At 35.4% G+C, this 16,576-nt stretch overlaps 2 protein-coding genes across 3 annotated transcripts in view; one reads left to right on the top strand and one right to left on the bottom strand.

Annotated features, from left to right (window-relative positions):
- Positions 1 to 11,935, top strand: part of LOC150104636 (uncharacterized) — a 65,540-nt gene extending 53,605 nt beyond the window's left edge. The window contains exons 8-9 of one of the 2 annotated variants that reach the window (XM_090395834.1): positions 2,080 to 2,095; positions 11,400 to 11,935. In XM_090395834.1, the coding sequence (XP_090251960.1) occupies positions 2,080 to 2,095; positions 11,400 to 11,905 (522 nt within the window). In that variant the 3' untranslated portion in view covers positions 11,906 to 11,935. Of the gene's footprint in view, positions 1 to 2,079; positions 2,096 to 11,396 lie in introns of both variants that reach the window. The other variant, XM_090395833.1, reaches the window with a different exon arrangement.
- Positions 11,936 to 16,163: 4,228 nt separating this feature from the next.
- The window catches only part of Arl2 (ADP ribosylation factor-like 2), a 39,542-nt gene continuing 39,129 nt past the window's right edge, over positions 16,164 to 16,576 (bottom strand). Inside the window, exon 5 of the mRNA XM_090395832.1 lies at positions 16,164 to 16,332. Coding sequence (XP_090251958.1) covers positions 16,198 to 16,332 — 135 coding nt within the window. The 3' untranslated portion in view covers positions 16,164 to 16,197. The remainder of the gene's footprint in view (positions 16,333 to 16,576) is intronic.

Genomic DNA, 16,576 nt, shown 5'->3' with positions numbered 1-16,576 from the left:
GTGGTATTACTACAGTCATAAGTCTCAACTCTAACTGGATTCAAGTCATCCAATATCATTAGCAGCAGGCCCTCTCCTGTCCTCTCTATCTTTTCTAAAAATACTGTAGCTTGACTCTCGATACTAGTTAGTAGGTCTGATTCTGATAGTCCTCACTAATACGTACAATCTGAGGTCGCAGCATATTGACTAAGGCAACAAACTCTATCCCTTTGTTTCCGATACTCCTAGCATTCGTCTACAGGAGTATCAGAACTGAATCATCACCAACATTTACCGCCTACTAATTGTATTTTTTTTCTGTACATTATGGATATTCTCCGGTCGATTTGCTTGTATGCGAAATTAAAAACCGAATTTTTTCCTGGATAGAACCCTACTGCCTGAAGAGATCGGCTAACTCATCTTCAATTAAAAACTATAAAGAATCTTCTGATCGTCATCATCATCATCATCTCAAGAATCGAGGACACAATGTCCCGTCATCCTTCTGTTTGCGCTACGGCACTACCGAATAAGAACTCTTCTTCGATCCATACACTTACCACATGTACTTCGTATAAATATTAGGTATATATGAAATAAATCTATAATAATCCAGGATCCAGATTTGAGGTGAGGAAAAATACAGCAGTAGTTGAACAAAAAAGAAAGAAAACAAAAATATAGCGATGTTGCGCATATCCCTCGTGAGCCCGTGACTCCTTGGAAGTCATTCTTAATAATAATAATAAAAGGCAAGATAAAGCATCTTTCAATTAATTAATGTTTTTTTTTCTTTTTTTTTTCGAAATAAAAATAAAATGAAATAAAAAATATTGAAAAAAATTATTATTTTAATTCCTTTCGATGGACTACCAAAACCAGATTATTTTCTTTAGAGAATTACTTAAGAACTGAGGATATTAGTTAAAAATTAGCAACAACAGATGAATAAACAAGTAGATTTCTTAACCCAACAGACGTATACAGATATCACAAACATTCAATATTTTTAATTGAAATTTTATTTTCAATGAATTGTGACATCTAATTCATTGTTCGCGTTTCTTTACCGCTCATTACACATCTGTACTTTTATCTGATCATATTCATGCATTGTGATGACAAACCAAACTCTTTAATCACCAAGAGCTGATTTATAGATCAAACACTGCTCAGCGTAATATCATCGTTTCGATTAATCGTCCAGTACATTTTTTTTACATGAAACAAAAAAAAACCACTTGTATAGTCTTTCGAGTGGGTACTACACATTTGCTGAACCGAAATGTCAAGGGCATTGAAAAATCGCACCATGAGTGCGAATTTTCAATGGCAAACTCGCAAACAAAACCAAAACACGCACTAATAGCGTGTTTTGGTTTCATATCGCAGCACATAAATATAATTAACTTCAAGTTAAGCACAGATGCATGATGTGCCTTATGCAAAAGAAAACTATGAATTAGTTATCGTGACTTGAAACATACTGATATATATATATATATATATATATATATATATATATATATATATATATATATATATATATATATATATACAGTATAACTTCCCTGGATGCTAATTAAAATCACTGATAGTCCTGGACCAAGTATCGGTAATTGACTAGGGGTGGAGTTGGCTTCCTGCTCCTATTTCCCAAAAGTTAGGTCTAAATGACGTCGCCGGCTCCTTTGGGGATAAAAGACATTAGCAGATTTTTTTATTTTTCTTGTATACAATTCTTTTTTTATTTTCTGGAGTTTGTTCTTAACTCCATGCATTAACTTTGCTTCGAAACTGATCATGTAGTAGCTTTGAATGTCTACAATATGCTGAATGACCAGTTTCATAATTCTTATCTTTCTGAAATCTGAAGAGAAAATTTCTGATGAACATTTCAATTAAATATATTTTAATATTTTCATCTAGACTGAATAACTTCTTAACTACAAAAATAAATTGTCAACTTCTTAAAGGTCGAAATTACTTATAGGTAAAATTTTATTTTAAATTTAAAAAAAAATTGTTACAATGAAGAATTATTTTATGACTGATATTCTCTAAGATATAATATTCTTTCTTTTTTTCTTTTAGGAATCCATCCCAAATAGTAAGTATACTTTTCTAAAACTTTTCTGAGAATGAACAACTAGGTGTTCAATACTTCCTAAATTCTCCAAGCTATTAATCTCTGCCATTATTTTATTATTATTAAGAATAAGTTCAAGACTGGTAAAGTTTAATTTCTGCTTTAATGTCCCTAATCAGGAGACTCAACCTGTCTTGGACGAATGAGAAATGGATGGATGGGAATCTATTGGTTAATCTTTCAAACAATATGTCAGTAATAACCTATGTGCCTGACTGGCCGAGTGGTAACAGATCCACTTCCAGCCAAAGGGCTGAGGTTTCAAATCTCGCCATAGGCATTGATGTCTGTGATTGTCTGGAAATGGTGGTGGTGGTCGGAGGTTGATAGCGTTGGTGTTGTTGCGGTCAGTTGGTGGATTGAGTGGTGGAAACAGAGTTGTAGAGCAAGCGCCCTCCCTCGATGAGTCTTTGGACTCCCTAGAGGCGTCAAATAATAATAATAATAATAATAATAATAATAATAATAATAATAATAATAATAATACATCACATCACGCAAAACAGACCTGTATCCTACATACAAATGCACACAATGAGTATGAGTCTTTAGTACTGTCCTATTCAGAAAAAAAGTTGTTGTGTTTACTGATGTCATTGTTCTATTGTTACCTTTAAAAAATAATAGAAATTCCCTGAGAACCTTAAGAAGATACGTCTTCTGTTCTTTTCCCAGCAATGGCAAATGTCAGCTTTACTGGAGAAGCGAACTGACATATTTTAGAGCCGATCGAAATTTTTTCCTTCGGACTTCAGACACTTGGGGGCAGATGGGATTAAAAATTACTTTAAGTATGTTAAGCGACTTACTGGTATGGCCTACTCCTCCAGTTTTTCAGTAATATTTGAAACCTTTTAATTTGTACCTTTCATTAAAAATTCCTTAAAAAACTGAAATTGTTTTCTAGGCACAAAATTTTGTTATAAAATTATGTGCCTAGAAGGCTGGCTGATATTCTCTATCGGAAAATAGCGGCAAAGCCTGATTCTGATTTTTAAACGAAATATTTTAAGGAACCTGCTTGATATTGAGGTAAAGTTTTGAGGGAAACTTGTGCCATGGATTTATCATGAATTATTTACATGTAAATACAAGAAGTACTATTTATTTAATATACTGCGAAATATTTCAGTCTGAAACTAACAAACTATCATCAGATAAGTCTGGATTGGTGCAACATGGAATTGAGGCAGACCACGACATTCTCTGATCTGATCTAAAACTTGCCTTCTACACAGATGTCGGTATAAATTCAAACGCCTATTCGAAGGGTACCGAGGCCTTACTTCACCAACCTAACTTGAATCGGAATGACTGCTCATCCGTGTCAAAAATATGGGAAAGTTTAATCCAGATGACACTTTTTTTAATTAAGGCCAATAGTGATATTTGCAAAGATTGATCCTAAGAAACCTCTGGATACTACATCTATCTAATGATCTGTTCGGTATTGTATTATATTATATTATACCTAGCTCAGCGGATGTGATGTTTGCATGCCACAGCGCTTGACCGCACGAAGGAAGACATCTTAGTTTCGAATCTAGTTGGCGACTAGAAGAAATTTTTCTAAGCCTTTTCTAGACCGGTTCACGAGTTAGACGATCTCTGGTACGGGCAAGCGGGGGTTTTTCGTCCCGTATACTCAAGAAAATCGATCGTAGAACTTACATTATTTCAGAAATTAAATACGAGTGTTAGGTGGCACTTGTTGAGCCGTCTGTCTTCACTGTGTGCTGCTTAATTAGTGATAGCCTTGGACCAGCTATCTCTGATTTGGTATCAGTGGAGACTGAACTGCCCACTCAGTCTCCAAATTAGATAGGGCTAAAACGGCCTCGCCTACTGGCTATATCAGCTAACGCATTTTTATTCTCGTATACGGGGAGTAGGCGAGGCCATTTAGCCCTATCTAACTTTTGGAGACTGAGTGGGCAGTTCAATCTCCACTGGTACCAATCAGAGATAGATGGCCCAAGCCTATCACTAATTAAGCGTTACACAGTGAAGAGAGACGGCGCAAATGTGCCACCATCTCGTGGTCCCTAACCCTTACACAATATATTTAATATCTGAAATAATGTCGGTTCTACGGTCGATTTTCTTGAGTTTACAGGACGAAAAACCCGAGTTTCCTGGAGGAAAAACCCGCTTGCCCGTGCCAGAGATCGACTAACTCGGGAACCGGTCGAAAAAAGGCTTAGAAAAATTTCCTCTAGTTGCCGATTAGACTCGAAACCAAGTCTTCCTTCGTGCGGCCAAGCGCCGTGTTTGGCAAACGCCACATCCACTGAGCTACACAGGCTCCCCTACTGACTATATACCTGAATAAAAAGGCTTTAGCTGATTTTTTTTTCTGGTCTGTTCGATATCATATTATATCATAAACTGATTTTTTTTTTGGATGATAACATAAATTATGTAATATTTTATAATCGCTTTTATGATTAACCTTTTCTTCAGTGAAGCATAACACTATTAGCGATATAACATCACACGGCTCATACTATTTTGAATAATTCAATTGTTTGCATTCTACCTTGTAAAAAATGTTGTTCAGACAAATGATAATTTGTTAGTTTCAAACTGAAATATTTGGCAGTATATTTAATTTAATAAATATTACTTCTTGAGGTAAATGTTAATTCATGGTGGAAGAAGTAATACCTATATTTTTCCTTCCTGAAAAATCTTTCTTCTGATGATCATGTTCAACCAGCCAGCATCCCATACTAAGAGAAAATTACATTTGTGGGATGGTCAGTAATACACTCTAAATTTCATACCTAAATAATTTTTTAAAACAATACTACAAAATTAATATCCCTTGCAGTAATTTTTGCCGGATTTTTAAGATGAAAATAAATAAATCATCTAATGATTTTATATTCCCAAATGGAGGCTTTTTTAGTCCTGACCTATATTTGGAAATTGGAGGACAACTTGGAATTTCTAACCTTAGCCCTCATCAGTAACGGAGCTTTTTGTCTGCAGGAAAATTTACAAGGCACTAGGGAGAGATTATGACAGATAGCTGCCTCATTTTGTAATCTTTATCCCTAAATATCATAGTCATATGAAATTGTGCAAGTTGTTAGGTCAATTTATATATAATATATACACATACACACAATGGACAACACATTAGAGATAGGAGTGATGGGAAGTTGACACTGGCATCCTTCACGCAGAGTAAAATGTACCTAAACTGAATACAGACAGTAAAAAGGCAGCCATCAGCACTTTCCAATAGTGTATCGTAATCGACGAACATGGGTAAATGTAGCGATCTTAGCGTTGATCGTGGACATATTATCTGTGCAACACAGATGGGTCGTTCTATTGCCCAAATGGTAAGAACCCTAGGGTGTTCGAGGGCAATCGTATCAAGGATCTACCCCAGAGTATACTCGTACAATCAACGGACGTACCAGGGAGCAAGTGGTGGCCGAGCACACACCATTGATGATCGGGGTCAAACGTAGGCAGTGGCACAATATTTCTACGATATCAACATCCAGTTTCACTGTCGAAGGTCCAAGCAGTGTCAGCGAGAGAACGGTACAGCGTACCCTGCATACCACAGGCAATGAGCGCCAACGCCCTAGTTGTATACCACTGTTGACAGCTCATCATCAGGCAATGGACATCGCCTGGTGTCAGGACCATCAAATCTGGACCAGTTGCATGGTCTAATGAATCCCGTTATCAGTTGCAGTGAGCTGGCGGAAGGATGCGGGTGTGGCTTTGACAACTTGAGCATAATTGTTTGCGGAGCCTTTTCATGTAACACATTAGGTTCCACATTCACCTTTTCCTGACATCACACTTCCATTAATTCAAGTGAACTAGTAAAATCCACAGTATATCAAAATATGTTGTATGCCAAATTATAGGTAATATGACAATGAAAGATGGTCTTTCATGTTTAAAATACTGAACTTTTTTTTTATTGATGAGAAATTTATTATTTTTTAAGAGATGCAGGTTGTAGGCTCAAAATACTTCCAGTGACAGGATGCTGGGCAGCTGCTACTCTTGTGCTAACAGGTACAATAGAAAGCAAAGGAATTATGTTGCCAGTTCAGTGAAACAATGACAAAGTACTGTACCTGCAAAATAGACATGGTGCTGATACATTGTATCTGTGAGATCGAGGTTTAATTGAATCTGTAAGTGGAATCATCCGAGTAAAACTGCTTCCTTCTGGACAGTGTCAAGAATGTTTAGGGAAGTATTAGGTGCAACCCAAAATGTTATGGGTAAATTTCAGATTAGCACAATGTTAAGCTCACTACAATTGCTTGGGTGTAAAATAGCATTTTGAATGAAAGAGGATACCCAGTCTCTAGATGCTGAGGGAGCCATTGATGTGATATATCTCTCTCAAGAAAGAGTGATAGAGGTAAGGGTATGGAAAGAGACCTGATCATATCTGGTGAGTTATTACTAAGGGTAAGTGAAATGAATATATCTTTTGTGAAAATAGAGGCAAGACTGTTCTGGTGACATTGTAGGTGACCAGGTTATTTATGTTTAGGGCGCTGGATTGTAGATTATCTCAATTTCTATGGAGTGCATAAGTAGGATGAATGGAGAGTACTATCATCTACAAAACTGTGGGTAGGATTAGGTTATTTTTGTACATGAAAAAGAGTAGGTGATAAGGCCAAGCTCTCAGGTACTCCTGTATTGGTGATGAGACCCAAAGAAAAGGAACCATGACATATTCATAGTTAGTCATGGAAACTCATTTCATGCTTTCACATATAGCAAAACCAGATCTTTGGCATTCCTTTTCATAAAACGAAACCAATTTATTACTGAGGGAACTACATTTTGAAATCTTATTTTAGAAAAGATTTTAAAATATGACTCATGAGCCATTCAATATTCAGCCCTTTCTTTTCTCTCATCATCATCATTATCATCAAATTCCTGCCATGTACCCTCAAGGGGTGTACAGGATATAATAGTACTACATGAAAAAAAGTACATCATTATTAATTTCCTATCTACAATTTTCCTCCAAATCAGTCTGTTACTTGTCAGCACTCCAGTATTATCAGATTTTATATTTCTATCGTCTAAAGCACTTTGTACCATATAAATCCACCTATATCTTGGTCTTCCTCTCGGTCGTTTTCCTGCCAACCTGGCAGAGAACACTTGTTTTGCTAATCTTTCCTCGCCCATTCTGTTTAAGTGACCATACCACCTGAGATTAGCTCTGCTAACGCATTCCTGGATGCTGACAATGTCAAGTTCTTTCCTAATATCCTCGTTTTTAATATGATACTGCCATTGATGCCATCTGTTCACGCCTATAATCTTTCTCAGGACTCTCATATCTGAAGTCTCTAGTCTTTGGTCAAGTGTTTTACTTCTGACCCAGCTCACAGATCCATAAGTTAAAACTGGTTTGAACACTGTCTTGTATACAGCTAATTTAATGTTCCAACTAATTTCTCTCTTATTCCATATGAATTTATTCAATTGACTTCCCACCATACCAGCTTTGCTGATTCTGTTGTCTATTTCTATATTTAATTTACCATCTTCAGTAAAAATCGTGCCTAAATAGCTGAAATGTTTTACTTGTTCCACAGGTTCTCCATTCACAACACAGTTGACATTTTCAATGATTCTGCCTATTTTCATTGTCTTTGTCTTTTTATTGCTGACCTTCATACCATATCTATTACAACAGCTATTCAATTTAGTCAGAGAATCTTACAGACTTGTAGCGGATTTATTTAGAAGTATAACATCATCCACATAAAGCAAAGAGCTGATATTAACATCTCCAATTTTGATATCATGTTTATTACCACTTTCCTTCATAATGTGATCCATATAGATAATGAATAACAGAGGGGATAATGTACATCCTTGTCTCACACCAGATATAACATTAAACCATCTTCCTGTACTTCCTTCAATTCGAACTGCTGACTTACAACTCAAATAAAGACTAAGTATTTGCTTGATATAATGTCCCATTGACACCATATAACTGCAGCGTATGGAATAGCTTCTCTCTTGGCACCTTGTCATATGCCTTTTCCAGATCGACAAAACTTAAATACAGATCTTTGTTATATTCCCATGCTTTCTCGACTATTTGTCGTAAAGTGAAGATCTGATCCTGACAGCCTCTATTTGGCCTGAATCCAGCTTGTTCTTCACCAAGCTTTTCTTCCACAATTCTTCTCAACCGTTTCTCAAGTATACTTGCATAGATCTTGCCAGGAACACTCAGTAGGGAAATACCTCTGTAATTCTCACATGCAGTTTTATTTCCCTTTTTATATATGGGTACTATGAGAGCTCTACTCCAATCATCGGGAATTCGTCCCTCTGTCCAGGCTTTCTGAACTATGCAGTGCAGCCACTGTAAGACTCTTATACCACCATACTTCAGCATTTCTGGTCGAATATCATCTACTCCTGCTGCCTCTCCACATTTCAAGCCTTTGATGGCTTTTTCTACTTCAAGTATAGATATGTATTCCTGACTGCATGCCTGGTCAATGTTTTTTACCACTGTGCTGTCATCATCACTGCTTGTTTCATTTAGCAGTTTTTCATAGTAATTACTCCATACTTCAAGGATATCTTTTTCTCCCGTTTTCATGTCACCTTTGTCATCTCTAATTCCTTTTATAGCACTCTTTCCTCCATTCTTAAGCTTCTTCAACAACCTCCAGAATATTTTGCCACCTTCTTGCTATTTATTTTCTATATTCTTGCCAAAGTCCTCCCATGACTTTTGTTTAGCTAGTTTTACACAGTGTTTAGCATTCTTGCATTTGTCTCTGTATTCTCTAAGAGCACAAGTTGACTTATTTAACAGGAACTTTTGGTATGCTTTCTTCTTTTCCTTCACTGCCTCTTTAACCTCCTCTGTCCACCAGGGAGTTCTGATTTTTTTATCCTTACAAACAACCTCACCACATGCCTCTCTGGCAGAATCAATCAATGTTTTCTTCAGTTTGCCACTGAATCTGCAAGGTTTGATTCCTGTTCTCAAACTCTTTCATTTTTCCTTCAATAATCTTTGTGTATTTTAGTCTACAGCTCACATCTGAGAGCTGCTCAACTTTTATTCGCTTTAAAACTTTCTTACATGTTATTCTTTTCAATATGAAATTCAATTTTATCCTGCTCAAGACTAAATAGTGATCACTTCCAATTTCAAATCCTCTGTACACTCTGGTGTCCTGCACCAGGGAGAAAACATCACTATCAACAATAACATAGTCAATGAGACTTTTCTTATTCCTAGCCTCTTCTCTCCATGTGAATTTGGCACATTTTTATGTTGGAACATGGTGTTAGTAATAACCAGTCCATGTCCTGAGCAGAAATCCAACAGATATTTGCCATTATTATTAGCTTTGCTCTTTTCTCCAAATTTTCCCAAAATATTTTTGTATGTCTCACAATCATTTCCTACTCTGCTATTTAGATCCCCAACAAGGACCAACTTTTCATTTTTCATTGTGTCAGTTGCTTTTTCTAAAGCCTCAAAAAATTCCTCCACTTCTACCTTAGTAGAACCTTCTGTGGGGCCATAGGCACAAATAAGTCTCATTGTCCAGTTCCCCATTCTCATATTTGCCCACATTATTCTACTTGAGACTGACTGCCATTCAAGAAGATTAGCCTCGTATTTTCTGTTGAATACTATGGCTACTCCTTCTTTTCCTTGATTGTCATTGCCTGAATATAACATTTTGTATTTATTGCTCAGAAAGATCTCACCAGTTTTGGTCTTTTTTGTTTCAGTCATCCCTATTATGTCGATCTGGTACTTATCTAATTCCTCAGCTAGCTCCATTTCTTTGCCATTCAGGCTTCTTACATTGAGAGTACCGATCTTTAACTCTGGTGATGTTGAGTTGGGGTTTATTTTCAGATTTGTTCCAGTAGCTGACTTTTCGCTGTTCGCCCTGGTTCCCTGGCGAAAACAACGGGGGCCTTGTTTAACCGGGAAAAGCCCCAGCCGGCATGAAATTTTGTCATGTTGTACCATCATTCTATGTTTTGGTTTAACCAATAAGAATACAATTTGGTTGGCTAAATCCCAAATTGCCAGCCCATCCTCGTCCGTTCAGTATCCAAGTAGATACCCAACAGGGTGCACCACGAGAAGGTGAGGATTGGACATTAGGTCAGAAGCCCTGGTCGGTTCTCCTAATTCCTTTAAAGGCTATGTGGAGGTCTCCTCTCAGTTATACAGCTTTGACCCTTAAGCACCCCTTTTCTCTGAGTAATAAAAATAAATCTTTGCTAATCTCTTGGTAAGTCACCTTAAAATATAAATTTATTTAAAAAGATTTTAAAAAAATTCATCATCTTAGCATTTATAAACAAGTTATTAATGTTAATGTGCATATTTAGTTACCATTACAAGTAAAAAATATCCATTACAAGTCACTAACAAGCTGCCGCTGTTAGACATCCTATCACAACACACTAATCACATGACCATTTCTTATTGATTTAAGACATGAAAATTGGCTAGAATCACGTCTTGTAAAGTGTTGAGAAGAATGTTCACTCATAATAGTTTAGCAATCAGAAAACTTTAGAAAATATTAGTATTTTTTGCTTGCACTAACTCAAAGACTGAATAATTGTGAATGGATTCTAGCTACAAAAATTTCAGGATTAAAACTACCAGGCTTACAATTATATGACATAGAGCATGAAATATGGAAGGAAAATCTAATCCTAAGGTTATATATGAAACCAAAGTTCTAAGTTCTTAAAAATCAGTGACATTATACAAAAATGAGAGAAGCTGAAATTCTACCAAACTGCCCTTCCCACATATCATTAATCATTAATCGGTGCTTGTTTTTCACAAGACAATGAACTTTTATAAAATTCCTTGATAAGGTGGAATGACATCTTAGTTTCAAACTATTCAAAATTTTTCCTATCAGAGGGATTTGATCGCGTTTTCAAACTCTTATACCACTAGGTATAAGAAATACAAATTTTGAATATTAAAGCTCGGTAAAATTAGGCTGATTATTAAATTATTTATGTGGTTTAAGTGTGTAAAAATGATCACTGTCCTTTCAAGATAAAAATATCTACAAATTAAAAACTATACAAGTAATATGCTAAAATCATCAATAATAATGATAGCAATCATTTCATTAAGGGTATAGCATAATTATTATTTTTTTTTTAGTTTTAATGTAATTTTTAGTCTCTAAACCAATAACTTGTATTTTCAAACTATCAGCAGTGGAAGAAGAAGCACGAGGCGCATCCTACATCCTCTGGGGAAACTCAACTTGTAAGTCCAACAATTCTGAACTACTTTATAGTGGATATGGTGGTGTTGGCCCAAATGGAGCAGGAATGAATTACCAGTGTCTTCCGCAAGATCCTAATTTAGTTTCTTCAAAAGGAGCAGATATTCGCTCTTCACTTGCTGGAATATGGTATGTCACCTATGGCAGATCACTGATGACAAGTGTAATATGTGCTGTATGCAAAATAACCAAAAAACAAACTATCCAAATGTTCCCTGGAAAAAGATACTGTCCAGAAAACTGGGCTGAAGTCTATGAAGGTGTTTTAGCTGTGGGAGCTAACAAAGATACGCCAAATGAGTTCATTTGTTTGCAAACGCAAGACGGAACAGACCAGATTCGATTTATGGCTTACGATAGTAGATTGGAAATGCCATATGTAACAGCAGATTCAACTTCATCTCAACCAATACGATGCATTGTTTGTTCATTCTGATTTTTTAAGTTTTGTAAACATTATGCCTCATCTAGAATACAATAAATATATGCATATGCATAAAGCTTGAAAATTAAATACTTTAGCACTGACAGTACTATGCTAAAATTCCTAACATGCACTCTCAAGAAGAATGAAAGACATGACAATACATTATATATCTAAATAAAATGCAAATGAAATAATGCTTTACTTGATCCCCACCTCCACTGAAGTAAACTTAAACCCATCTGTTATCCATTAACCAACATCATGAAATCATTTCCATATGAACAAAAAATAATCCTCCAGCTCTTTTGGAGGGGAATCAGATTAGATGGAACCAACTTGAGTAGGATCATGACAAAGTAATTTCATCAACATAGTTATGTGACTAATGTTGTGACTAGATCATCCACAAAGGATGATCCAGTCACAAGAGGTGCAATGACCTCAAGTATTTTACATATCACCACAATGATCCCAAATACTTTATTTGGAGGGGAATCATATTAGATGGAACCAACTTGAGTAGGATCATGACAAAGTAATTTCATCAACATATAGTTATGTGACTAATGTTGTGACTAGATCATCCACAAAGGATGACCCAGTCACTAGAGGTGCAATGACCTCAAGTATTTTACATATCACCACAATGATCCCAAATACTTTATATATCACTGCACTTTTCAGTTCTGATAATATGCACTCACCTTATGAACTTAACTACCTAACTGGTAGTTAAGTTCATAAGGTGAGTGCATTATGGCTGTTAATTAAACATGTACTACATGGTTTATCTACTGTATAACACTAGTGAGAAGCCAGTTTTTTAGACAAATATCTTTCATAGAAGTAATCTTTAATGAAGCTCTTATTCAGTGACCAAACTTACAAACAGCAATAACTGCATCTATAAGATTTTAAATATAAGATTTTCTAGTTTTGCAAGTGATTAATACCTTCAACCCCCTATCAGGTTATTAATCTTTCTTAGCTTCAGTCTAATGAACTAATGGTAGTTCAAAGAAAACATCTGTAATTGCAAATACAATACATCATTGTTGTATAAGTGGAACATTTTATTCTTACTTCTTAACCTTATGTTCAATGAAGATGAACATAAAACTTGGCCAAAAATTATGCTATAAAGAAAATCCTTGTCAGTTTAATTCAACCAGTATAGTTACAACTTGGGTTTCAATTCAGTTCTGTAAACAATATCATGAAGTATTCTCATATTTAAATTTAATATATAACTTCAAACTTTCATCTTAATTATCAAATTACTGATATACACTGCTTGGAAAGAAGTAAATGGACAGCCCCGTGAGTAAAGTGAATCATGCCATGTAACGAGTTACGTGTTTGTAGCTGGTATAAATTGGAGGAATATGATGCTCCCAAGTCAGTGCAACTGTGTACAGGTGAAATGGTTACAAGAATGGAACTGATGGAGTTTGAAAGAGGCAAATTGATAGGATACCATGTTGCAGGCCTCTCTGTTCAGCAAATTGGGCCATCCCAAGTCAATAATCAGTAATACCATACTGAGATGGAAGTGCAGGGTTAACTGCAAGTGCTACCTACAGTGAAGGACCTGCCACTCAATGAATGCCACCATAGGGTGCTATGAAGGACAATATGTAAAAAGTACCATTCGTGAGCTGACACTTTGAGTTCTGTTCAACTGGAACACTAATCTGCACAAAGCATTCAGAACTGAAGCTTAAACATGGGTTTCAATGGTAGGACTGCAATATGCAAACCTCATATTACCTGAACATGCAGCATCGTCTTCAGTGGTGCAAGGAGCGTGTACAGTGGGACGTTGAAGCTTGAAATGCTCTGTTATGGAGTGACAAATCACGCTAAACCCTCTATAAACCAGATGGACCAGTGTGGGTATGACCATGCCTGGTGAATGTCTCTTAACAGAGTGCAAAACGCTAACCATGAAATTTGGAGGTAGCATTGTGATGGTATGGTCCTGCTTTGGCCTCAGATCTCTTGGAATTCATTCTTCTTGGCACTACAAAACAGATTTGTAATGTCAATCATAATGAACTTTGAGAGGTATCTGAACATTCTTGACAAGGCAATGCTTCCTCCTTTGTGGCATTTCTACAGACCTGACCATTGTCTCTTTCAGCAAGACAATGCACCATCTCATTAGGTTGCTGCTATAACTGCATGGTTTGTGAACATGAATATCACCACATCTGAATGGCCTTCAGAGCCCTGATCTCAACCCTATTAAACTTCTGTGGGATGAACTGGAGTGTTGGGTGAAGTAAAGGGATCTACCCCACAACATTCCAGGACCTCATTACATGCCTACAGGAAGAATGGGCCAAAATTCCCATTTATCACTACTGTATGTTTGTCCTGTAGGATTGCTGCAGGAGTATACTTTCCACAAACATGAATTCAAAGTCTTTGCATTTTACATTATAGATCTTAGCAGTAAAATTGTTGATCAAAGACTTGGGACTACTTCCCTAATTTTTCTTCAGAACTATCATCTGTGGTCCCAAGTCTTTGATCAACAATTTTACTGCTAAGATCTATAATGTAAAATGCAAAGACTTTGAATGCACTTTTGTATACAGCTAGTTTAGTGATTTGACTAATTTCTCTTATTTTGTGTAAAGCTACTTATTCCTCACAAAAAAAAAAATCAATTAGCTTTACCTCTTCTGTTATCTATTTTATATTTAACTTACAATGTTCACTAAAAATTGTTCCTAAATAGTTAATGTTATGTTTGTTCAATAGCTTCCCCAATCAAGGTGCAGCTGATGTTTTCAAGTTCTTGCCTATTTTCAAATTTGATTACAAAAGTTCCTAACTCAATAGTTGTCTTTAAAGTGCCAATTTTTCAAGTTAATTTGTTACAGCTATTATTCACTTTTAGTGTGCTGGATTTACATCTGCATAAAGTAAAGAGCAGAGATTAATGCCTCCAATTTTGATATGAAGTTAATACCACTTTCCTTTTTAATATGATCCATACAGATGATGAATAACAGTGGATACAACGTGCACTTGTCTTACACCTGATTTCACATCAAACCTTCCCTCCTGTACTTCCTTCAATTCTAAGCTGACTTACAATTTAAATATATAAACTGCATTTTGCTTGATAACCTCATATACTTGTTTTGAACAGCTTTGCACCTTGTCATATGCCTTACAGGTCTGTTATGTGACCTGAACCTTGCATGTATCTTAGCTGTAAATTGCTCTAATTCTCAACATTATTTTATTTCTATTTTTTTACAGATGAGTACTATATGAGCTATGCTGCAATCATCTAGAATTCAATCTTTTGAATTATGCAGTGCAGCCAATGTAGAAGTTTTATAATACCATATGTGAGCATTTCTAGTCAGATAGCTGGAGTATATGATATCTACTCCAACATAATATTCTCCAGCTGCCGTTCTGCACTTCAGATATTATGATGGCTTTTCCTACCTTAATGATATATATACGTCTGACTGCATTCCTCTTTCATAAATTTTTTTTTTGTTACTTCTTATCATTTAACAATCTTTCAAAGTAATTACTCCAAACAACTAGGATATCTTTAATGTTCATTTTAATGTCATCTTTATCATCTGATTTCTTTTACAGAGCTTTATCTTCCATTCTAAGTTTTCTCAACAGCCTTCACAACACTATCATTTAGATTCCCCTGATTTTTTTGTAGCCACTTTTACGTCCTGCTTGCTTTCTTACATTTCTATCTTTATTCTATGAGAGCACATGCTGACTGACTTACTTGCTAAGAGCCATCAATATGCTCTCTTATTTTCTAGGATTGGCTTTAACTTCCTGAGTCCATGGCACAGAGTTCTGATTTTTTAACCTTGCAGTCAGCTCCACTACATGTTTCTCTGGACGAATCAATCAGTGTTTCCTTCAAAGACTGTCCAATGGATCTCTAGGTTTGATTATTATTTTCAAACTATTTTTTTTCTTTGATAATATTTATATGTTTGACTCTGCAGCTGACTAGCTCATTACAAAAGTTCCTAACTGATTGGCAAAAGTATTAATAATCAAATTTCCACGGAAAATATATTTAATAAATATGAAAGACATCATACAAGACACTTTATAATGAAAATCTTACATGAGGAAAAGGATTCATATACATAATATTGACTAGTTATTGTTTTTAATTTATATTATTTGATCAGATAATCCATGACATTATTTTGTGACTATGTAAAACTAAACATTTCAGGAAAATAATATCCTCAGAAAACATGTTTAAAAACATGCATTTTATTATACACTGTTCATTCCAAAGTAAATATTCTAGCTGCTATGTCATCTAATATCCAATCCACTCCAATTAGTAAATTTTCTCCTGTCATAGCACTACATGGAATTATACGCCAGTGATGGGATTTGATTTCTTCTAGTTCTAATACCTGTAAGAGACAGTTTATTTCTGAAATGATAATATTCTTTACTGGATATAAATATTTTTCTAACTTATTATAGATATTATTAGATAATAAAAAAAAGGATGCAAACTGAAAACTTTTGAATGGCTAATTATAGTGGGTATTTACATACTGTAATTAATTGGGACTGGAAAAACACTACAGTAAGCAAGCAGTACAAACCAAGTAAATTGTATCTAACAAGAAATTATATTATTTTTAATCCTTT

Source organism: Typopeltis vanoorti, chromosome 7 (assembly GCF_054136105.1).
Source record: "Typopeltis vanoorti isolate ZY-2024b chromosome 7, IOZ_Tvanoo_1.0, whole genome shotgun sequence".
Taxonomy (NCBI): Eukaryota; Metazoa; Arthropoda; class Arachnida; order Uropygi; family Thelyphonidae; genus Typopeltis; species Typopeltis vanoorti.
This window is presented reverse-complemented; position numbering and strand designations above follow the sequence as displayed.